At 42.2% G+C, this 24,961-nt stretch overlaps 1 protein-coding gene across 2 annotated transcripts; it reads right to left on the reverse strand.

Annotated features, from left to right (window-relative positions):
- Positions 1 to 5,190: 5,190 nt before the first annotated feature.
- On the reverse strand, positions 5,191 to 22,853 carry LOC142502729 (uncharacterized protein C4orf51 homolog). Of its 2 annotated transcripts, XM_075614122.1 has the most exons (8): positions 21,884 to 22,853; positions 19,424 to 19,503; positions 17,142 to 17,222; positions 16,029 to 16,090; positions 15,479 to 15,548; positions 14,810 to 14,901; positions 9,093 to 9,165; positions 5,191 to 6,735 (listed from the first exon to the last, which is right to left on the reverse strand). In XM_075614122.1, exons 1-8 carry the CDS (start codon positions 22,135 to 22,137, stop codon positions 6,578 to 6,580), a joined length of 870 nt encoding a protein of 289 aa, XP_075470237.1. In that variant the 5' UTR covers positions 22,138 to 22,853; the 3' UTR covers positions 5,191 to 6,577. The 2 variants fall into 2 exon arrangements, with proteins under 2 accessions (XP_075470237.1, XP_075470245.1); XM_075614130.1 differs by lacking the exons at positions 5,191 to 6,735; positions 9,093 to 9,165 and adding an exon at positions 14,043 to 14,465.
- Positions 22,854 to 24,961: the final 2,108 nt, after the last annotated feature.

The raw sequence follows: 24,961 nt of genomic DNA on the forward strand, positions 1-24,961 counted from the left end.
CTCATAGGATTCACTTCTATTCCCTTTTAGAACCACCTATAGGACTAATTCACAATATACTAACATTCAACAACTCCATATTCTCCAGAAAATGCCTGTTTTAATACAATAATGGTTACCAGAGAAAATTATGCTTTGTGCTTTATTATCTCATTAACTTCCCATTAAGCACAGGCATTGCTTCTAGCACAATATGCTTTTTATACAGGTCTACGTAATACTTGCATTGATATGAGTATGTCACTGTATCGCATTGAAGTTAATACTTAAATTATATTGAATTCTGTTTATTACTGATTCATAAAAATCACTACTGCCCACAGCACCAGAGTAGCGGACAGAGACGGAAGAACATACGGGTTGCGGTTTGAACCCACAAGGCTTCTGTAGCCGTCAATTTTTTTTTATTTTAAATTTTCTTTCATTTTCAACATCGTGGGTATGGTGGATGTCGAGATGGTGGTCATCTCCCTGAGGAAGGTCCAGAATTTTGTTATATGTCAAAAGTATGATACTACACTAATATAATGCATTGAAACTCATGTAAAGTGTGCTTCTGCTTTCTTTGTTTATTGACTGTGGATGATAATGCCTGACATTTTCCTGCAGTTGAAGCACCCAGGTGTATTAAATGTTTCTGCTAATTAGCAACTTAGGACATTTAACATTATTATGTTTCCCTATGGCCGGCATGGCTCCCATAGAGCAGGGGTGCGCAAACTGGGGGGGCGGCAGATTTGTCTGGGGAGGTGCGGGCGATTGCAGAGGTCCTGCGCTTTCCCCCCAGGCATTTAAATTAAATGCCGAGGGATCGCGTGATGCCTCTGCAACACTCCACTTACTGGGATTCAGCCGGCTGTGACGTGTCGCCATGGCAACGCTGCGTCAAATGACGCCGCAGCGCCATGTGACGTCACATGACCCCACAGCGTCATTTGACTCGGATGTAAGGTAGGCAAGGGGGCCGCGAGAGCCGGGGCAAGAGAGACGGGGAGGCACAGCAGCAAATGTTTGCACTTCCCTGCCATAGAGGATCATGGAAGTCCCTGACTTAGCCAATCCAGGTGCATGAAATACTGTATGAATTGCCTAATCAGAGGGGATGTGGCCGAGACTCGTGCCAATCAGGAGTGGGGGTGTGGATATGGGTCCAGCATTACAAACCGCCCGATGGAAGGAATGAAGGAGAATTTTACCTCTCGAATCAATTAACACGAGTGTGTGTTCTGAGCTCTGGCCAATCAGCTCGGCAGAGGGGCTCACCTCTCTCAGCCAATCCCAGGGTCTGGTCTTTAACAGTTGACGAATCACAGTTTGGGGCGGCTCAGAACAAAGAATCAGAAGCTTAGGCACGGGAACTGAATATGTCTAAGGCTGAAGTGGTTACTCTAGATCAGGGGTGTGCAAACTGGGGGGAGCTAAATTTTCAGGGTGGGGGGTGGCGCTTACAGAGGCCTGCGCTCTTCCCCAAAGCATTTCAATTAAATGCTGGGGGATTGCGCAAGACCTCTGTAACTCCCTTACCTGATCTCCGGCGGCTTTTGGAGTTGCGTTGCCATGACAACGCGGCATCAAATGACGCAGCGGGGTCACATGCCATCAGAATAGCCGCCGGGGGGGGGGGGCGAGCAGGGGGGGGAAAGGAGGCAGGTGCAGACTAAAAAGATTGCGTACCCCTGCTCTAGATTACTCTAGGCCGAAGTGGTTACTCTGGTTCCCTATTTCAGCACAGGTGGTTCAGTCAAAATGACTCATAACATTTTACATTCCCAGTAAAAGTTAATTCCGACCTTGAACACTAGACAGACACAGAATTAACTCTGTTAACATCTGTATAGAGGTTAAAATTTGAGGGTGCAAAATGTATTCTAAAAGACAGGGGATCCAAACACAGGTGAAAAAGCGGAGTACAGCAGGCAAAAATAGGGGCTACAATACAAAGGCTCGATTTAAAAACAACTTTAATTAAGTAGGTGACAACATGAAAGAGGCTGGGTGAGTCACTAGCGCGTTTCACGCTTTATCACAACTGTTCACTAACAGAAAGTGGCTTTATTATCTTCCGCAGGAATATATATATATATATATATATAAATATATATATATAAATGTAAATACAACTGTATGCTCATCTGCATGTCTTAGGCAGGTCTGCAACCCCGCCTTTTCCCATTATCACCCAGCACACAGCACTTCCACTGCAGCAAGGGATTATGGGAAATGACATGCAAATGAGCACACAGTGCCACTTTTTGCTTCAAAACCATTTTTAACATGGTTCCCTATAGGCTTAAGCTTGCTGCATGGTCACAGCTTTGAGCACAGCCAGGGTTAAGGTGCATACTCAGAAAACCACCCACAGACAGCTGTTTCGACCTTAATGGGTCTCATCAGTGTGGGGTTGATTAACTGGGTATGCAAAGAAGCTAAAGGATGGACCAACCATAATACTGAGTTAAGTTATGGTGAGTAAAAAAAGTGACAAAAATCCTCCACAGCAAAGCAAATATGCAAATGTAAATACAACTGTATGCTCATCTGCATGTCTTAGGCAGGTCTGCAACCCCGCCTTTCCCCATTATCACCCAGCACACAGCACTTCCACTGCATATATATATATATATATATATATATATATATATATATAATATATATATATATATATATATATATATATATATATATACAAAAACACAGAAAAAACAGGCGCACTCATAGCGTAAAATTGTATAACAATAAATTTATGGAATAAGGGATAAAAATACACACTCACAAACAGAGCTGAATAAAATGCATTTTTGAGTACAACTCAGCCCGTTCAGACGCAGGAACCCAAAGAGGAGGACTTCGGTGTGATGTCCGCGGTGTGTCTTGCCACAATAGCCCCTCTATGTCCCAGCAGGGACCGAAAGCCACGAGGGACGCCGCCTTCCCCTTGCCCCGGCGCTACACAGAGCATACACTGAATCAAATCTCGCGTGAGCTCAATGACGTGAGCGAGGTTTCAGCCGGAGAGAGTTCACAGTGTAAACAGGAACTTGAATGTCTGAATGGTTGGTAGCAAAATGCTAGCAACGCAGCAAAAGTGCAATATATGCAGATGAGTGTATCAAATATACAAACTGGACAGTAGGCTCCACAGCAATCTCTACGCGTTTCGTCTCGAACGAGACTTCATCAGGAGTTAATAGCATAGGCATTAAACACAGTTATATAGTACATAAGACCAATCAGAGCATAGAAGACAGAGGATTAGTAATGAGATACACATGATGAGTAATAGGGTTGGATTAACCCCCATATATGCCAAAGCACACCTAGTGATAGGTTGGCGCTAATATTTTTTCTCTTGTTGATATATATATATATATATATATATATATACAGTGGTTGACAAATCACCAAAAAATCTACTCGCCACACAAAAAAAATCTACTCGCCACCTAGTACCAAACGTGTGCTGCTTGGGCCAATATTTACTCGCCCGGGGGTTTAATCCACTCGCCCGGGGCGAGCAAATGTATAGGTTTGTCGAACACGATATATATATATATATATATATATATAATCAAAAAATAAATAGATGATAACGTTCTGTGGCTAACGAAATGCTTTTATTTGTGCGAGCTTTCGAGATACACTGATCTCTTCTTCCGGCGATGTTACAATGAATGAATATATATACCCCCTTACTCTGAGCTCACATTCACTCATGGGTTATAACAGATACTCACGGATGTATTTATTGTCCATCTTCAAGCAAGTTCATAGACTTTAAGCAGTTACATACATTGCTATTATTTCATTCATGGCTCAGAAGCACTGATACTGTACCTAGAACATTGTTTCTTTCTCCTACTGTATTCTAAAAGACTAACACAAAATCCTACATGTACAGTAACCCCCTTTCCCTAAGCCTACAGGAAGCCAAAGCCCCTGCTCCTGGGGAGCCTGGAATGCTATATCTCATGGTGCAGCGCCTCCACCTATGAGGATCCCAGCGTAGGCGGGATTGACTCCTCATAAGAAACAATACTCATGAATAATAATACAAACACTGCACATAAACACACTTTACTAACACAATAATAACACAATAATACAAGCACACACACTTTAATAATGCAATTCAACACAATGGTGGTCCCCCAAAGTACTGAGGGTGCCTTGGGCACCTGCCCCTCGATATCCACAAAGCGGATCCCACCCAAAGTGTGTGTGTGAGGACAGCACTAAACCCCCCTCCCCCCCTGAACCGTTGTCCTGTACCCAGGTGCAACTCCAACAAATCAGGGGAGCTCGTCTCGTAGTTATGAAATAAAAAAACACTACATATTGTGATACTGTCGTGAATAAATTTGTGCAAACAAAGCTCAAAAATGACTACTCACAATAAAGCAGTCAAATTCAGGCAGTCATCCAACTGAAGGGGTGGATGTTCCCTGTGTATACAGCAGCCACCAGCCCCCAACCTCCAAGGAGAAAAAAAGAAGAAAAGAGACCATATAGTGCAGATGGTATTTAGTATTAAAAGGGATTAAAAAAAAATGCAGGCTTACACTTCATATGATCGAGGTAGGCAGTATGATATTATAGGTAGTGGGTGCTCATCTGGTCGCGATCCTTTTGAGTTCCTCACTATCCTCTGCTCCACCGCAATACTCTCGCGTCCATGCCAGGCACTCCCGTTGCGTCACTTCCGGTTGTTAACAACGGCGAAACATGTAGAGTGTTTCAGCCCATACCAAAGAGGAAGAACAACCGAGGTCCACCCCTGTCATCAGATCCGGAAGTGACGCAACGGGAGTGCCTGGCGTGGACGCGAGAGTATTGCGGTGGAGCAGAGGATAGTGAGGAACTCAAAAGGATCGCGACCAGATGAGCACCCACTACCTATAATATCATACTGCCTACCTCGATCATATGAAGTGTAAGCCTGCATTTTTTTTTAATCCCTTTTAATAGTAAATACCCTCTGCACTATATGGTCTCTTTTCTTCTTTTTTTCTCCTTGGAGGTTGGGGGCTGGTGGCTGCTGTATACACAGGGAACATCCACCCCTTCAGTTGGATGACTGCCTGAATTTGACTGCTTTATTGTGAGTAGTCATTTTTGAGCTTTGTTTGCACAAATTTATTCACAACAGTATCACAATATGTAGTGTTTTTTTGATTTCATAACTACGAGACGAGCTCCCCTGATTTGTTGGAGGATCACCTGGTGCAAGACGAGTGGAACAGTCTTTATCAAGGTTTGCAGTTTGTTTCTAAGTTTCTTAATTTTTTCTTTAGATCACTTGATTGTTATTATCACACTGCTTTATTATTTACACATATGTGGTTGAATTGTATATTGTCACATTTAGGGTGTGTTTAGAGCGCTATTTTTAGTTTTTTTCACCCAGGTGCAGCTCGCAGATAAAAGAACAGTTAGGTCCCACGCAACAGGGCCTTCGACACCACTCCCCTCACGCCTTAGGGTCCAGGCTTGTGCACGCGGTGTGAGCTCCTGTTGGAGGGTCTCATACCAGACCCACAGCAACAGCTGTCTCCTGTCACTGAGAACTATAGGGAAATCCCTACCGCTAGGGGCACTCCCTACAATACTTAATCTGTGTGGCTCAGGGCCTATGGGGCAGTATCTATGCCTATCTCAGGAAGCTACTTGCTCCCTGCACACTACCTGCTACTGTCCTGGCTCCCACGCGACTGACTCGCTGTCTCCAGTCCCGTGGAGGATATCATCCTCCCTCCGTTTCCTGGCCTTCACGCATGCACATTATCCTTGCGGCGCCACCTATAAGATGGCCGCCGCATTTGTGATGTCCTGCGCAATGTACTTCGCAGCACCACCTGCAAGATGGCCACCGCATTCATCGAGTTCTGCGCATGCGCCAAGTCTCGCGCATGCGCAATGCCTCTAACAATGGCAGTCGCCTGCTGCGGAGCACCAAAGAGCATCAGAGTGGTTCTCCGTCCCAGAGGCAGGGTAAGGGGACCCTGCTACATACATATAAATGCCAATGATAACAAAAGAGCACTTTGAGTATATGTATAGAATGTGGGCATGAATGTGTTTATGTGGGTATGTAGGCATGTGCGTGTGCCAGGATTGTTTCTTCTTTTTGGGAAAAGTCCACATCCTCTGAATGGTGAGTGCACAGAAAAAGCAATTACAGCAGGCTGGTTATACATTATTATATACCCTAGCTCAGAGGTGCGCAAACTCTTCACCCTGCGCCCCCCTGCCTGCTCTCCCCCCCTGCTCGGCTCCGGTGTCAAATGACGCAGCGGGATTATGTGACATCACGTTGCCATGGTAATGCAACGTCACATGACCCTGCAGAGTCATTTGAAGCCCGGTTGCCATGTCTATGCGTCACTCTTACGTTAAGGTAAGTAAAGTTACAGAGGCCTCGTGCGATCTTCGGCATTTAATTTAAATGCCTTCAGGGAAGCTCAGGGCCTCTGTAACTGCTGCACCCCCTTTCCCCCCCAGAAAATCTCGTGCCCCCAGTTTGCGCGCCCCTGCTCTAACTAATACAATGCAAACTTATATTCGCTATAAAGCAAGCGGTCTAATGCTTCATCCTCCAGTCAGGATGGATGAGGTACTCTGGTTTGTGTATTGCTTTGCCTTGTCCGTAGCTGTGTGAGGGCCCAGGCTCGTCTTTCAGCGGTTGTAATCGTGGAGACGTGGACAGGGTTCTCAGTAATCTTTCCACAGCAGCTGTTTCTGCAAAATATAGTTCTGTTAGTTTCATTTTAAAGGAGTAGTGCAGTAGTGAGACCTTTAAAGGGATCTATTAAGAATTGCATCTGAGAGAGGACACTTTATATCAGTTGAAGAAACCCATAAACGTAGGACTGATCATGATGCAAATGAATCCCATGCCTGCCCTGAGTTTAGTAGTGAGTGCCTGGTTCTAGATGCTGTTTAATACCCTTTAAACAAATCTACTTCCGAGCTTCCGTATGGGGTCATACACAGCAAACTGTACAGTACATACAAAGCGAGGCAAAGCAAACATTAATAAGGAAGTAAAAGTAAACCGCTGCACAATTAGTGCAGTGCACAAAAAACTAAGTTTAAAAAAAATATTTTTTTTAAATAAACATACCTAGAGTTTGTTGTGGGAATTGATTTATTTGATACATTTGGTGCGTTTCTTCTGCACTCTCAAGGTTTGGTTAGTAACCTCCTTTCAGTGTTTACATCTAGTTTTATGTCTTGGGAGATTGTCTCCTCGTATCTTCTGAGTACACTAATATCGGTACTATAGCTTTAGCCTCGAGCCAGAAGAGCTGGTGCAAGGAATTCATCAGACAAGTGACCAATAGACCGTGTCTAAGTTGTTAGCAGATGGGATACGATGGACCACAGTGTTTCACAAATGTTTGTGTCGTGTACACGCAGTAAATATAAGATATGAAAATAAATGTAAAATAGACACACAAAAAGATGCTTAAATTGCATTTTCAATTACAGATGCTGAGGTCTTATTCATAACATGAGTATAGACACCAAAAGAGAAAGAACTCAGTTATGATAGCACTCAATTATCTGAAAGTAAATGAATTAGAGTTAAAAATATCTCTTTATTAATACGTGATTAAAATAAGGTGTGCATGCATAAGGAGAGCTGCGGCAGGTAGCGGGGCATAAGGAGGTCTGCGGTTGCTCCCATTGCAGGGTGCTGCCACATTGATTATGCACGCGCATGCGCAGTGCGAGTTGCGCATGCACAGACTGCTCCAAGGCGTGGTGGCCATTACAGGAGTGATTGTGCATGCGTGATAGAGACAGCTAGCGGCGAGCATCTCAGGGAAAGGGCTCCGTGGGGACTACAGACCCCAGAAGGCACTGGGGCTGCAGGTCACATGGCGCGACAGAGCCAATAAGGCTCCCGGATTCCCTGCTCCCAGATATACATTTGACGTGCTTCATGGACCATGCCAGTCAGAGCTGGGACACAGGAAGGTGAGGGTGTGTTCAGGGTGCCAGTGGCCCCTGCACTTGGCCAAAGACTCCCTTATAAGCCTCAGCTAGGCCCCGATTCCCACCTAGATTGTGGTTACTACAGGGACAGCCCCTCTAGATAGGGACATTAGCCCTATAGTGTATACAGTGTCAGGGACACAGCAGCAAGACGCTACGCAGTATCTGCGGCCTGTGGTCTGGGTCTGTGGATAGAGACTCTATTCATGGTGAGACCCTCCAGCTGGATACCACCCCACGTAGAGGCGGACGCCTTCTCTGACGATGACAGCGTGGGACAGACAGGCCCCTTTCCTCAGACAGCCGTACCAGGTGTTGGAGCACCTGGCAGGTATACGAAAGTCAACAAGTGCATCAACTGTACCCTCTTACTGTGCGCAGCGTTGTCGCACACACTTTGGGTGGGATTGCTCCTGTGGACAACAAGGTGGTTGGATGCCCAGGGCACCTCAGTACTTTGGGGGAAACCCCACCAGGGTGTGGACAAGGTGGTTGGGAGATACTGTGGGACTACAGCCGTGCGAGGCCTACCTTGTATATGTTATTCTGATATATATACTGTATGTTCTTAGCTGCGTTCAGTAAACTGTTGTGTGTATGTATGTACATATATATGTATATGTATATACACACACACACACACACGTGTGTGTATTGTATTGGGTCCTGTGCAAGAGGTATCCAGCAGTGCTAGGATCCTTCACAGGTGGAGGCGCTGTCACTGGACGAAACAAGTACACCCCAGGCTCCCTGCAGCGGAGGATCAGGCCTCCTGTGAGCCTACAGGTAACAGCGCACCACACGTAGTCACCCTAGACACGGGGGAAAGGGGGCTGCACTAACATTGTGGCCTATTGAATCCTTAAAGATATAAATGCATTTTGTGATCTTGAAAGTTCATTTTTTTTTTTTTAAACAACTTTTCACTAAACTATACTATACTTCAATGTAGGAAGATATCAAACACCTGCAAAGAATATTATCCATGGGAACAGGCACAACATGCAGGTCTAAGTTAAATTGATCGATGTCTATTATTTCAATGTTATGACTATTTTTAATTCAAATAACTGTTACATACTGTATATATTTACCTTCAGCTCCTGCCTCCCTTAGCCACTGATGTGCTGACGTAATAAACTCGGGTTTCACAATTTGGGTAAAGGCCTGTTTGTAGAAAAACAAAACGATACATGTGTCATGTCAATGTGGTACAGGAGTGATGAGGAACTATTGATAAACAAAATACTGTAATTACATGAACATCCAACATCAAGAAACTATTGGCGTTCGAACTCAAACATAGCACGAGAATGAACACAAGAGATAACTGTGTTTTCATTCACAAATAATACCTCAATCAGAGGTGTAATTCTGTATCCAATATTAAGTGGACTTTATGACCTCAGACTCTGTAAATGTATAGAATCAGAGGATTTAATGATAGCACATACTTTAGGTGGTTTGAAACATACTGTAAGTCACTTTGAAATTGTCATATGATACAAATCTATATTGGGACCAACAGTGTACTGCATTTCTATGTGTACAAGCACTATAGTAAAAAAAAAAAATAGTTTCAATCTTTTTATTGAATTTTTTCAGAGGTATACAGATTACAACGTAACAATGGCAGCAATACCTTAGGAACGAAGCACAGTTTACATAGTTATGTCTTCTCCCCAGCCAATGGAGGAGACAATTATCCATCATTGACATTTAGCATAAATGTAACATCTTGTATAAACGTACGATCTGGCAGGCTGTGAACCTGTTTGCTCCTTTGTTTTACCGTGAGGATCACAGTATCTGCAGCCTCTGAGATAGATTGAGAGTGGAAAGAGAAGGTAAAGGTGACAGGGAATAGCAGAGATAGAGAGACGGGGAAAGAGAGGGAAGAGGTGGAGGCATGGAGGGTTGGTGGAGGGGGGAAGACAAAGAAGGGGGGGAGGATAGAGGTGAGAGGGTATTTCCATCCTCCAACCCAGCCCCCCAGCGGATCCGTACCTTGACAACTATGGGTCCTCATCATTTATTTATTACATAAGGGTTTTTGCCATTTTTTATTTTTGTATATTTTTCTAACTCGGAAGCCATGGTTCCCACGTCTTGTAGAACTTTTCAGTAGCTTGTTTTAGCTGGACTGTTAATTTTTCCATGAACATAGCTTCATTTATTCTTTTAGTTACAGTTCTTATGAAGGGAGTGTTGCTTTTTTTTCCAAGCCGCGGCTATGGAACACCTTGCTGCTGTTAAGATGAAGGAGATTACCCGCTTCATGGGCGGGGGAAGATTTTCGACTGGTTTATCCAATACAAAGATCAGTGTGTCTAGGGGTATTCTTATTTCATTGACGTCCAAAATTATGCTTTGAACCATTATCCAAAAATTCTGCACAACCGAATATATCCACCAGATGTGGGTAATATATCCATTAAGACCGCACCCTCTCCCGCATAAATTGGGGGTTCCCGGGAAGATCTGCCTCAGCCTACTAGGAGTTAAGTACCATTGGAATAAAATGTTGTATATGTTTTCCTTTGTTGGTGTGCTAATTGAGGTTTTAGCTGCCAATTCCCAGATATCCTCCTAGTCGTCCCTACAGTATATGTTGAGGTCTTCAGCCCTTTTTAACATATAATGATCTGGCTTATTTACTGACGACTCTATATCCAGATATATTCCCGATATCAGACCTCTCTAATAGGTACCTCTCTTGCAGTAGGTTTCGAATTTTGATAAGTTGGGGAAGCTCATATTATGAGAGATTGTTCTGAGGAAATGTCTGATTTGGAGAAATTTTAAAAGAAGTAGATCTTGAGTTTGGTATTTACGTTGAAGTTCATGGTATGATAGAATCTTTCCCTTTTCCACCAGGTCTGCCGCTATTTTGATACAGCTCAACCCCGTTATAGCGTGATCCATTACAACGCGAATCCGCTTATAGCGCGATGTATGGGTGGCTCCCAATTTTCGTATTTATGAATACTTTACAGCATGATTATTGGTATCTTAAATACTTTATTGCACAATGCATACAATTGTATATTATTTCTAACGCGATCCGCTTATAACACAATGCGATTCTTTGGACCCCAAGCAGAGCGTTATAAGGGGGTTGAGCTGTATTAACATTTTGGAATTGACTAAATTGTCTCTGGGAACAAGCAGGGGGGAAGCCAGGGTTATTAAAAATAGGGGTTAGTTGAGATGGTGAAGATGCTAAAGCGTATTTCTTATTATTTTTGGACCATGTGCACCTCATTGATCCCAGGTCAAACTTCCCTGCTGGAGTCTCCTTGATCCCTAAGGACCAAAGAGACGCTGTGAGAGATAGGGGTCTCGCATAGTAGGATTCAATGGCCAGCCAAAAGCATGATGCTGGGTCATTATTCCAGATCACTGCTTGCTTTAGCTGGGCTGCTTGATAATATCTTATAACATCAGGAACTTCCAGGCCTCCCCTTGCTCTTGAGGCTAACATTATCGACCTCGCTACTCTTGGTCTCTTGTCTTTACAAATAAATTGTAAAATTCGCCTTTGTATATTTTTCAATTCAGACAGGGGAATTTGTATCGGGAGGGTTTGGAAATAGTATAACAGCCTGGGGAGAATATTCATTTTGGTTGAGATAATTCGCCCTATCCAGGATATCTGGAATTTGTTCCACGCTTGTAGATCTTTTTTTCATTTGGCCAAATATGGGGGGAAGGGGTGTTACATAGATATAGAGATTTAAATGAGCTTGCAATCTTGATTCCCAGATATTTAATATGGGAGGAGCTCCATTTATAATTGAAATTCACTTGAGATCTGAAGCTGGGAGGGATACATTTAGGGCTTCGGATTTATCATTATTTATTTTATAGCCTGAGACTTTGCCAGATTGGTCTAAAAGGAGTTGTAGGTTGGGAAGGGATGTCTGTGGGCTAGCTAGAGTTAATATAACATTGTCCGCGAATAGAGAGATATTGTAATCTATTCCGTCATTGGGGATTCCTTGTATATTGACCTCATCCCGAATTTTAGTTTATTTAGTTTAGCTAGGGGTTCGATTGATAAGGCGAGGAGCAGCGGAGACAAGGGGCAACCTTGTCTAGTTCCATTTCTTATCATAATTGGATCTAAATTTCCCCCTGGGAGTTTGACATACACTGTGAGCTACTGGAAGAGAGCTCTAACTCCCTCCAGAAAAGTGCCCCCAAATCCAAATTTTAGCATGGCTGATCTAGGAATGACCATTGTATTCTATCAAACGCTTTTTCAGCATCTAGGCTTAGTAGTATACAGAGGCGGCACATTTTATTTGAGTGCGGCTAGCTCCGCAAGCCTGGGGATGCCCCGGCATGCTAGCCGCACTCCCTCGGCGTGCCGCGCGTCATCGACACGCGGTCACGCGTCATCGGGTGCCTGCGCCCCCTGCACGCGCGTCCCCGAGGGAGCCCTGGTGTCCCGCGATGTGGAGGACGGCGGCAGGGGTTTTTGGGGGACCCGGCGGACCCGGCGAGCGGAGGGAGAAAGCCCCGATCGGAGGGCGCTCCTCCGCGGCTTCGGCGCACGCCAGGCACATCCCGGCGCGCCTGGTTACTGCTGCGGCCGAGACCGGGCAAATGCTCAAATAAACTCGGCCGCAGCAGTAGCCTTCGTTATGGTGAGGTGCACGTGGTCGATAATGTTTATGATCTTTCGAGTATTGTCTGCGGCTTGTCTACCCGAGACAAAACCAACTTGATCTATATGTATTAACCTTGGTAGAATCGGGTTCGCCAGGATCTTGCTATACATTTTTAAATCTGTATTGAGTAGAGATATTGGTCTATAGCTTTCACATTGAAGTGGGTCCCTACCTTCCTTGTGGATGATGGCTAAATTGGCCATAGACATTGTAATTGAAATTGGTTCACCTTCTAGAAAGAATTAAACGTATCAAGGATATATGGAGACAGAATCGCCTGAATTTTTTTATAATAAAGATTGGTAAAACCATCAGGACCTGGTGTCTTGGCTACCTTCAGTGATTTGATTGCCTCAGAGCTCTTCTTGAGAAATGTTCTTATTCAGGGCTTGTGTATCCTCGTCAGACAAAATGGGCATGTTACATTGTTCTAGATATTGAGAGATCGCCTCGATGTTTGTGGGGCTCTTCACTGGGGTTTCCAAGTTGTATAGTTTTGAGTAAAAATTTGTGAATTCTTGTGCCATTTCTTTTTCATTGTAGGTGACTTGACCTGATTTGGGTCGAATCGCAGAGATTTGATATTTAACTCTCATACCTCTAAGTTTGTTAGATAGCAACCTGTCGGCCTTATTGCCCTTATCGGTGGTTAGTCCATTCTAATGTTCTCTCTACTTCTTCCAGTTGGAGTTGCTTAAGCTCAGTTCTTGTTTTCTCGAGTTGCTTGCAAAGTTTTTTTTGAAGGGTTAATTTTGTGCTGTTCTAGTTTGATCATTTTATCTGTTATTTCCTTATTTTGTTTCAGCTTATTTTTTTCCTGTATGATGCTATAGATCTAAGATCACCTCTGATTGATGCTGTGTGGGCTCCCCACAACATTGCGGGAGCTGAAACGGTGCCCTTGTTTGTTGTAAAATAGTCGGATAGTTTTTGTTTAATTGTGCTCTCTATGTCTGGAAAGTTCAATAGAGCGTCATTTAGTTTCCATTTATATGAATCGTTTGTAACAAAGGAGAGAGAGAGCGTTAGGTCAATAGGGGCATGCACAACAGTAATTGTAACTACTACTATTAGTAGTAGTAATATACTATTAATAGTACTTTTCATCGTACTAACGTTTTTCTCGAAATAATCATTTTGAAGTTAGTATATTACAGAAGGTAGATCATATATTTTAATGGGATATATTTAAATATCAGTCAATGGGACAAGTATATATAAGTATATATATATATATATATATATATATATATATATATATATATATATATATATATATATATATATATATATATAACAGTATCTATTGTGCCTAATAAAGAAAAAAACATGTAAATATAATTTTCTAAAATAATTTAAGCGGGGGTTTCTTCTACTATTAAACACCATACTTGATGGTAATATTCTAAATTTGTTGAATTAATAAACATGTTATTTCCAGCATAAGTATTATGCAAAATATTACTAAAATAGAGGTTTCCTTAGCTGTGGTCAAAGTGTGATGATACTTGGGGTTAGGTAACGCATACAAAATGCCCAGGCACATATGCAGAGGTATGAAACACCAAGCATTTTGTTTTATTTACAAACCTGGAGTACAACTGCTTTTTATTTACACACTTACAGTTCCACATGCTAAATGGGATTATTTCTTAACAAGACCCTCTCCTGTTCTGTTTTTGGAACATAAATATAGTAAAAACTTTTCCTAAAATGATGTCAGAAGCGCTTTCTATCAATGTTTAATTGGTTTAGAATTTGGACATTTTAGGACGTGTCCCAGCTTCAAATCTGTTATAGGAAAGAAAAAAAGCATTACATTAAAAGCATAGGGATAGCTCCAGGTTTACAGTTATGATTCTGAGTGTTATTTTAGCCTTACCATAATACTCCAAGGACCTTAATCAATAATGACTAAATCATTGGCAGCTTTTCACCCATTCACAGTGCAATTGGCTGTGTTGGACATTATTGAATAAGGACTGAAAGACTTGTCTGTTTTACTCCGTTCCCCGAATATTAGTCATCTTTCATACGGGTATATTACACATGTTTTTCATTTTTGTAGCTTTTTGCCACTGCAGGACGTGCGCAACATGTGGAACACGATGTAACTGAGAACATGATCTCTTCACCTGGTAGACATGGTTCCTTCTGTCGATCTTATCCTCATTTGTATCTTTGTTCTCAGCTGCAAAGCTCATCATTTTCTCAACCGCATTACAGTCTGCGTTGATGAGGAAAACAACATAACAGGATTATAACAAGTGATCAAGTCCATTGGTATTTGAAAATGAAAGTTCTTCTAAGAGGTCAATACAGGTTAAATGGTAGTGAACCATATGGAGGAGAAGGAGGAGGAGGAACGTGCTAGTTCAATGTTAGAGCTGCTGCCCTGAAGAGTAGAGGTTGCGGGTTCTGATCCTATTGGGTCTGTCATCAGTACTCCCTTAAATCACAAGGGCCCTTAGACTTGTCAGTATTAGTTTTATGGGAATAGTTTAGAATGTATGTGATGTGACTCATTTAAATATACTTTGCATATCTCCTATGGTGTCTCTCCCTAAGTTATTTGGAGGCACGTTTGACACGCAAACTACATCCCCCCCCCCTCCCCTGACCCCTACATTTGAACACCTCCATCTGTTCCAGATCCTGGTTTCCCAACAACTGGATCTTCATTATTGCACCTGAAAGCTACTATTCCGACCTCAAACTAAGTACAGTTTTGACGCCAATCTCCTACTTCCCACTAGGCACACTACAGTAGAAAAGCAAGAAGAGGTATCTTGGTCCATGTTTACCTTTATCACTGGCAAGCTTCAACCAAGCCTGAGCTGCCAGATTTGAGCTTGAATCCCAGAATATCTGCACCTATATAAAAAATATATATTTATGTGCTATATTTCTTTGTCTCACACTTTATTACAGCTATTAAGCTAACTAGAAAGAAAATTGTGGAGGTTTTCTGCACTTTATAAATTAATGAGTTGCTATTTGAATTATTTTAGTTCTGGAGACTGACAGATGCTAATTTGTCAGTCAAAGAAGGCAATGTGTATCCAGGAGTGAGGGAACTTTCATAGAGAAATCATCTTTTTTTACAAGTTCAATATACTTTGTCTTCGAAATGTTCATGGCAGAAAATATATACATGCACAGGTCAACTCTATTGTAACTAGAGCTACCGGGATTTGATAAATAAATAGTAAATCCTACATTTACCAATTAGATCTAACATATTATTTCACAGAGAGTGGGACATGGAGGTATAGAAGTGGAAAACGAGTAGCAAACCCGATAGTGGCTTCTAGGTTTGTCACCATATAATGTCATTTTCGTTACTAAAATTACCTTCTTTTCCTTGACATTCTCCACGCCCGTGTGGTGTGGGCATAAAGCGATGAAATATTTACCTGCCAAAAAAATTGTACGTTAAGTCACATTTAAATCAACGTATCGGTGGAAAAAGCAAGAAACTCTGAGCATGGATACTGGGGAGAGATGGCAGAGACACAGGAATGTGTGTGGGATACTGGGTCATCCTTTATCACAACCTGTAAAGTATCCTGGAGAGGCTGCAATAAGTTGCTTAGCAAGTTTCATACATTTCACACAAGTCTTTTAGTCAGGTTTATGACAGCACAGAACTGAGACCTTTTTCAGACGTATGCATAAAAACAATGGACAAGAATAATGGCAGGAGACAGAAACTGAGACCAATACATCACATTACAACGTGTGCCAAGTACCCCCTTCCCTTACTGTTAAACGTTAATAACAAAATGTCATCTTTTGGCATTTGACCTTATAAAATGAAGTTGGAACCGATATTATTGTGAATGTGTGATTTACCTTATCTTAGGGAAGTGCCGTCCAGTATCCAGATTCCCTCTTACATCGCATCCCATGAGATGACCAAGTATAAACTTGCTACGTACTGCATTGTCATAAGGTGTTTTCTTCTAGTTATAGGATTGCAGACTTTTTAACGTTTGTAGGAAGAAGTGTCTCTAGGCCCCAGCAGTTGCTGAGCTGAGGACAGTTTGATATATTATATGCCGAGAAAGATGTAATGGGACCTGAGGGATTTCCCATCACTACTACAGTACAGGAAAGATTGGTGGCGTGTAACTAAACATTTGTCTCACCTAGTTCAGTCATTTTCCCCAATTGCTACTAAATTATAAACTCTACTAAATGGTTTTTTTTCTGTACTCACTACTGTACCTACTACTGGGTTACAGTATATTTGCTCCCACCGGACTAAGAATTGTCCCCCGTTCTGATCTCAGTACAAGCTGCTACAAGCCTCTCTAGCCCACTGTGCTGCAGGCAATAAGGCCTACGATATGGCTTTGTCATTCTGTTATGAAAAGCACGGAGTACACTGCCTGCACTGTCGTAAAATATATCATAACATAAAGGTCCGCATAAAGAATGGAAGAGACTTTGGGAAAATCAGACCTGGGTCCTTTGTAGGTTGTCTCCTGTTTAGTGTCCTCGTCTGTATCCCTTTTGACTTGATAGGTGGCATTTCCCCTAAACCTAAAAGAGTTTGGCAAAGAAGAGCAAAAACATGTGTGCGGGTTAGACGAGCAGGACAAACAATCTGTGCAGTTTGAGTTTACACTTGACAGAGCCTTGCAAAGTTGCTATCACGCGTAGGCGTTTAATTCTAATTGAAATCCCGTTGCTGCTTCAGGTTCAGCATGGCACGGCTGCGGGCCTCCCTAGTAGTGAAGGAGTTACTGTTAGACATTCACACTTGAAGATGGTCAATCAGGCTGCAACATGCAACAAGTTACAGTGCAACAAAGGTATTGGGAGGCTTATTACAGCACAACAGTACCGCTTGGTAAAAGATGCATAAACTCTTTGCTGGCAATCCTGTAATGAGGGGCTTATTGGTTTTTGGAGGATAGTTAGGCCTCCTGGGGGAGTGGTGGGATGGGTTAACCCCTTCATTACCTTAGCAGCATAGCAAGGCTTTACTAGCCACTAAGGTGGGCAAGGGGGATAGGTAGAGTGGTTTTATGTTTATATTAACCCCTTTGTAGCCCTTTGTGGTCAGCTAGTCATAGAAACCCAGGACTAGTTGACCCGTGCGCTACGAAGGGGTTAAAATTTTCTGTAATGTATTTCAATAACTATTTCAGTTATGTATGTATACTCTAAGAAATGGAAACAAAAGAAACAGCGCACAACGCCAAATAGTGAAGCAAGTAATGCTATGTGTTAGTAATTACAGGGTAATAAATCTGCGTACATCAAAACAGTGGAATAGGTGCATTTAGTGTGTTTCACACAAGTTACCACTCAGCAACTGTTGTCAGAAGAGTCTGCAGCTTGCTTCTCTCAGCGGGGGCGCTACGTTGGTTCAGGAGCAGGATTAATGTCCAAAACCCCTCATCCAGCAGTACATCGCTCCCAAGGGGATTTCCCTTTACAGCAACCACGCTCCGTTGCAGGTATTGGTGCTTGGTGGGACCGCTCGCGCTTCTAAGCCGTATGGTGCAGCTCGTGTAACTCAGCGAGCAGATCCACTGTGCGGGGGTGAGACCTCAGCTCTGCAAGGGTACACTCGGCATGCCACGTTGTCACGGGATACTGCGTGATGACGTCACAGTCTCCGCAGCAGCGAGGGAACCGGCAGGGAGGCAGTCAAAGTCTCTCAAAGTCTCTCATATGCCCAAAATTACCACTGGGAGTAATACTAGCAGGGTGAAGCCAATGGAGGCAATGGCAATATTAAGGCACTAGATAAAAATCATCCAACATGTTTCGTAGAATAAACTACTTCTTCAGGGAATCTGTAATGTAATGTAATGTAATGTAATGTAATGTATTTCATCTATTTCAGGATGACTTAGCTTATCTGGCCTATGTATATAATGGATAATATATTTTTAGGTTACCGCAGCTTGATGTATCTGGGCCACTGAGAGACATTAAATTTAAAAAAATAGTTGTCTAAATTTAGCAAAGGATGAACTTTATGGACACATGTCTTCTTTTTTTTTCAGCCTCATCTACTATGTAACTATGTAAAGGTAAAGTATATGACCACTTATCTGAAGGCAACAAAAAATCTGAGAATGTCTGTGACATCAGTTTTTGGTTAGTAGAGTCGCACACAGCTATCATCTTCGGCATTTCCCCTCTACCTTCCAATCCTCACCCTCCAACAGCATAAACGTATATATATACTCCGTATAGAAGAGTCTATGCATACCTTCCTGGGTTTACCTATCAATGGCACATTTGCAGCTTCACTATATGGCAATAAACTAAGATTTACTATATGCAGTATACTAAAATGTTGATCAAGCTCCAAAACTGAATAGGCAGTTCATTAACTAATGAACACACACAACAGATATAATGTACATATCCACTATTTCTTTATTTAGTTGTATTGTATCCACATAGTTACAATTAGGTTTAGAACACAATGGAAACAAACACAAAAATGTCTCTTTCTGTTCTGGACTGTGAACATTTAAATGGATTAGGATTAACTGCTGCTGTACTAGGCCAGGCTAGTGAAGTGGCTTCAAACAAAGAGATTGAAAACTAACCAGATGTAGCCATAGTACATTTTAACACACAATACATCCATTGCAAATCGAGAAATTAGAAGATGAAAAGTTAAGAGCACATGATTCTCCTGGAATTGATAAACAGAGTCATGTGAAACCTTCACATCTTTTACATTGAATGTAGAATCGCACACTGCAATGAATTACCTGTTTCTGCAGACAATGTCCTTTTCTCACAGTTGTAGTAGTATCCTGGTAGATTATGGATCCTGGTTACCAAAAAACCCCTAGGACAAAAATAAATAAATAAAGGAATTGGTGAAAATCTTAATCTTTTCCATTACCGAGGGAACTTGCAAAGAAGTGCAGGCTAGCCTGGCACTGGGGATGATTTGATTTTTACAATACTGAAGCAGTACATTAGTCGTCAGTGAAGGATACTGTATAATACCGCTTATTACTAGGATTTGGTCTTAACTGATATGTGATTATTTTGATGAAATGAAATAACACATTAAGAGGTGAAATAACACTGAGCAACACTGACTAGGAATTGACTTGGAAGTATTTTTGGAAACTCTGGGAGTCACTAAATTCTGTCTTAGGCTAAGGTCCCAGTGCCTCCGCTGCACGTGCGCCCGCGAGGCTGGCGGCGCGTGCAGCCGATTCCCCGGTCTGCAGTGAGCTGCAGGAAGAGAGACCGGGGACGGGGGCGCGGCGGGGCGTGACAGGGGCGCGGCCATGACGTCACCCGGGAGGTTCGCCCTCATTGGCTGAACCGCCGGGGGCGTGGCCTAGCGCTCCATCGCGAGTCCTGCTCTCAATTCTATTGAGAGCAGGAGAAACTCTCGCCACAGCGCTGCGGCCCCCCCTCACAGCGGGGCCGGCGCCATTGAGGGGAGGGCTCTCGTCCCTGCAGCGTCCGCCGCAGCGTGCGCTGCAGTAGCAAGCGGGACCAAAGCCTTACAGGCCTGGTTCATGCAAATATGAAATTACTCACTGCGTGTGTGTGTCCTTCCTCCAGCCAAATGGTACCTACAAGCCAAACTTAAAAATAACTATAATACAGTTTAACATTTCAGGTTTACTAAAACCTCATCTATTTTAAATAATTGTGCTACCCGCAGTTGTCGTATCATCCAGACATTTATGAGAGATTACATTTACTTGCATAGGAGAAGGAATAAACATTTAAATATATGGAAATATAATCACAGTAATGAAGGTTCACATGCACTGACAAGTAAAATGAATTCACATGCATTTATACAGGTATTGTAGGTACAAGAGAAAGCATTCCCATTCACTGAGATAGGTACAGCATACACCTTTGTCAGGACATTGTTGCTGTGGCGAAGGTGTGTGCTGGCACCGAAGCGTTGGCATGTGTAGTTGTTTAACATTTATTAAAGCTAGTATGCCACCTTCTGTTTATCTAGTCAGAGGGTAAGGCAGCTGCTGCTAAAGTTGATCACCCAGCTAAGAACAATAGTTGCATTAATATGTGTGCATTCCTATCTATACTATTTGAGAAACCCAACAAGAAACACAAAAATGAATTAGGTTTTTTGTTTATTTAATCCATAGCAAAAATACAACCACTAAAATCTGGCGACCATATATTTGCTGCAAAGTATGTTGGTACTTTACAAGTAAATCATATAATTAAAAAAATGTATATTATTATTTTGTGCATATCATACATACAGCAGCGACACTCCAATTTACCTGATAACTTGCCTGGGTGCTGCAGATATTGGTAGAAAAATTGGCACTCACAGGTCTTTTTGATGAAAGCAAAAATGTGACTTTATTAGATCGATGTTTCGGTTCTGACAAGGGGCTCTCTCAAGACTTGGACAGGACTGAAACATCGACCTAATAAATCACATTTTTGCTTTCATCAAAAGGACCTGCGAGTACATATTTCTCTGTATCTATATATCGATGCATTCACAGGTCGTCTTAAATAATACATGATTTTACTGAAGAAAAGGATCGACGCTTCAGGTCCTCAATTGGACCCTGATAAAGGCCTAGGACCGAAACGACAACCCTTTCTTCTATAGAGTAAACCTTGGAATATAATCTGAAGGTCACTTTGTTTACTTTTATTCTAGCCCCTCTTATCTCCATATCACTTTTAACTGTACACTACAGGTGTGTTTACTTTTGGAGAGTCTTGAAATGCATTGTAGATAAAAGATGCTTCCTGCCTATGCAAAAAAATGAAAGGGTTAACACACATCAGCCCTTAACCCCTTGAATACCAGAGGGAACAGCAACACATTGCAGAGCAGGGAAATGCCTCTAGCATCTAAGGCTTTGTCCATGCTGCCGCTGACCGCGCTTGGCGCTTAGTGCTGTTAGCACTATCAATTTTAATCTGTCCTGTCAAACTCAAGCAGCACGCACACGCCCGCAGGTGCTGGGTGCTTGCCGAGACAGATAAAATTGAGTTTGAGGTGTGCTGAGGGGTCACATTACCTCCTCAGGCAATCAGCACCAGTCACTCTTAGGCCACACCCCCCCATTCGCGCTTATCAAAAAAATTGCCGGACAGCCTAACGCTCATGCTAGGAGAGGTGGTGACGTCACCACTCTCACGCAGCCTAAGGGGTTGCCACACAGAATCTTGGCAGTACATTGGTTTTGAATACAGCTTACTCAAGTGGGTGAGGTTTGTTCATCCTTGTGGGAGAGCTTGGTCTCATCCTTGGTTGAGATGTTTCATCCAGTTGTTTTCTTCCGAAGTCACCTGCATACACGGTGGCACTCTTAGCTCTTCTTCTGGCTTCATGGTTCCAGCTGAGTTGCGCTTTGCTTCTGATCTCATCATTTTCTCCCTTCACAGCAGGATGGTAAACTTGCCTAACAAATGACTGAAAATTGGCATTGTGGTAGCTGGAATAACTTGCCATTCTACAATCAGGTAATACAAGCAATGTTCATGGCCAGCTCACTGCAGAGTCCTATGGGCTTTTACCAATCAAATATGTTGGAACCAACTTCCCATGTTCCGCCTTACTGGAGCTTGCTTAAGGAATGAGTGCTCAAGTCTCTTGTTGTTGACAGATGTTGCTAAGCAACAGTGTAATTCAGTGGTACTTAACGTTGTCACTTTAGCAATGACTCAGGCCATAAAAAGCCATGCTACACTGCTTCCTTATAACTGCACCAACAGCTCTTAACACAATGAAAACGCAAAAATAAATGGGTATGCAATGTGATACACTTTACTATTTTTTAATCTAGTTTTTAGCGCTAAATAATATTAGTTTTTTGGGGGGGAGTAATATAGAAGATAAAAAGCGCACACACCAACATCATCTATTCTAGTCCAATTTAATCACAAAAAAGATATGGGTAAATAAATCAAATACACTCACAAACATATGTGAAGATTCAAACTTATCTGAGAAGAAATGAGGAGTCTCTACGCTCCACACACGCCTGGGATCGCTTCAGATGTTATATTCTTTCTGGCTCCAACCGGAGCCTGCGTCCCCGAGGAAGTTATCAAAGGACTAAAGAAACACGTAGCATTGTACTTCGTTCAGGGTGCATTTGTCTTGTCCGTGATTTATTAAAATGTTCATCTGATTTTACACAAGGATCGGGCGCTTTTTCTCTTTTCTTTTTCTAATATATATATATATATATATATATATATATATATATATATATGAAAAACACATATATATAAATACAGTGCTTAGATTACAGAAAAAGGATTACAAGAACATACAATTATATTAAATGCAGGACAGTTATTTTAAAATAACATGATAAAACATAGTATAGAAATCCCTATACATTATATTACCAAATGTCATAGGTTTTCTCCCTGAGAGGTCACTGGTGAAGAACTGAAGTGAGCAATCACGTGTTTGGTCCAAAAACACACCTCAGTTGAAATCTGATTTTCATAATCCGTGCTGTGGCTAATGTATTCTTTTATCCCCATTTAAACAACATAAACCCAGCCCTGTCGTAAATCAACTGTGAGATTGACGGTTTTACGGCAGAGTAAAAAAAATTCGATGTTTGAATTTTGCCTCGGTATATAACCGCACTCATAACTTCCCTCCTCTAATACTTAGACACGTGTGAGCCACATCAATAGATTCAGGCTCTCATGGCCGATGCAATGAGACCAAGTATAACCGTGGTATACCTTACTTATCTACTGTAATGGTCAGGGCCGCCAACAGAAATCATGGGGTCCAGGACAAATGAAAGGAGAAGCCCCCCCCCCCCGAACCCATAGCGCACCTACCGCGAAAAAATTATTTTTAGCACGCAACTTTTACTTAACGGTTTTCTTATTGTGATACAGAAAAAAACATTACAATGCAACCTATTTATTTTTATATTTTCAACAAAAGACAGATGACTGCCTGCCTGGGTGGGTGAGTGAGTGACTGGGAGAATGAGTGAGTGACTGGGAGAATGAGTGAGTGACTGGGTGGGTGAGTGTGACGATCGAGAGGATTTGGCCCGGGATTAAAGGGGTTACACCCCAATTGGCCACCCTCTACCCTCACCTGGGAAGCAAGGGGTTAACTGGACTGAGGTCCAGTAATGTGTTTTTACCTCGCTTCAATATCCAAATGCTTAATCCCCTGTAAAAAATGTATTGTTTCTGGGCCAGTGTCTGCACCACACACACTGGGGCTTAAGGGGTTAATAAACTACAGTTTAAGAAAATACAACTGTGGGGTGTCTTTTCAGAAAATCTGGACTTCAAAGGGCTTGATTGAAGTTGGGTGTGAAAAGCAGAAGGGGTTTTTAGTGTACAGTATGTTAATACCTAATTTGCAGACCAAGGGAATATTGCTAGAGACATCTAGACCCAGGCTTGGACATTGGGTGTGACATTTAGCACCAGGTGACAAATGTCCACCACCCAGGGGTCCCTGCTTCAAAGGATTTTTTGATGGGGGCCAGGGGGTGCGGTTACCAAGGGGATATCAGAATGGGTGACCTTATTAAATATAAGAATATTATGAGATGTCCTCGGCTGAACGTGCTAAAAATTACATATGTGTATTCATAGGACCGAGCCCGAACTAATGATTCTAAACACTTGATATCTAACAGATACTAAGAGCCATATATTAATAGCTCTCTTAATTTTAGTATTACACGGTAATATTTAGTATCATTGGGAGCGTCATGTGTGACGGAATGTATTAATATGCCCGCGTGCCAGTAGGTACTACTGAACTGAAGTTATGAAGTTATTTAGATAGGAAAAGCAGTTTGCAAACGTCCTTGGGTGGGAGGAGTTTTACTCTGAGGAAAACTGTCAACTTCACCACTGATTTATGAGAGGGGCTGGGTTTAGGTTGTGTTCAATGGGAAATAATGGTATAAGAACCAGGCTCAGCCTATGGCTATTGTCTTCATGTCTGCATGTCTTCATGCCTGTGTCTTCATGCATGAGTCTTCATTCATGGGCTGCATGTATTGCTGTGATGCCAACTGAATTATGGAAGAAATGGCCCATCCTGTATCCTGATGGCTTTCTTGTCCTAATCTTTAAGTAAGTGTCTATATTTTGCCTGTTATTTGTATATTTTGTGTGTTCACCTTTATCAAGGAATAAATTATATTTTATCATATCTAAGTCTCGTCCCAGTTCAACCCAGTTATATATATATATATATATATATATTTTGTATATTATTAATAGCCTGTCACAAAGCTCCCGTCACAGTGAGTGACTGGGTGGGTGAGTGA

Source organism: Ascaphus truei, chromosome 1 (assembly GCF_040206685.1).
Source record: "Ascaphus truei isolate aAscTru1 chromosome 1, aAscTru1.hap1, whole genome shotgun sequence".
NCBI lineage: Eukaryota > Metazoa > Chordata > Amphibia > Anura > Ascaphidae > Ascaphus > Ascaphus truei.

What these genes read in the sequence shown, in the direction of transcription:
- LOC142502729 (XM_075614122.1), bottom strand. Translation starts at nt 22,137, where the DNA reads ATGGCAAGTTATTCCAGCTACCACAATGCCAATTTTCAGTCATTTGTT. An exon ending in GACATTGTCTGCAGAAACAG is followed by an intron (nt 17,223 to 19,423) that starts GTAATTCATTGC and finishes AAACTCTTTTAG; the next exon opens with GTTTAGGGGAAATGCCACCT. An exon ending in GAAGGAACCATGTCTACCAG is followed by an intron (nt 9,166 to 14,809) that starts GTGAAGAGATCA and finishes TTCTACAAACAG; the next exon opens with GCCTTTACCCAAATTGTGAA.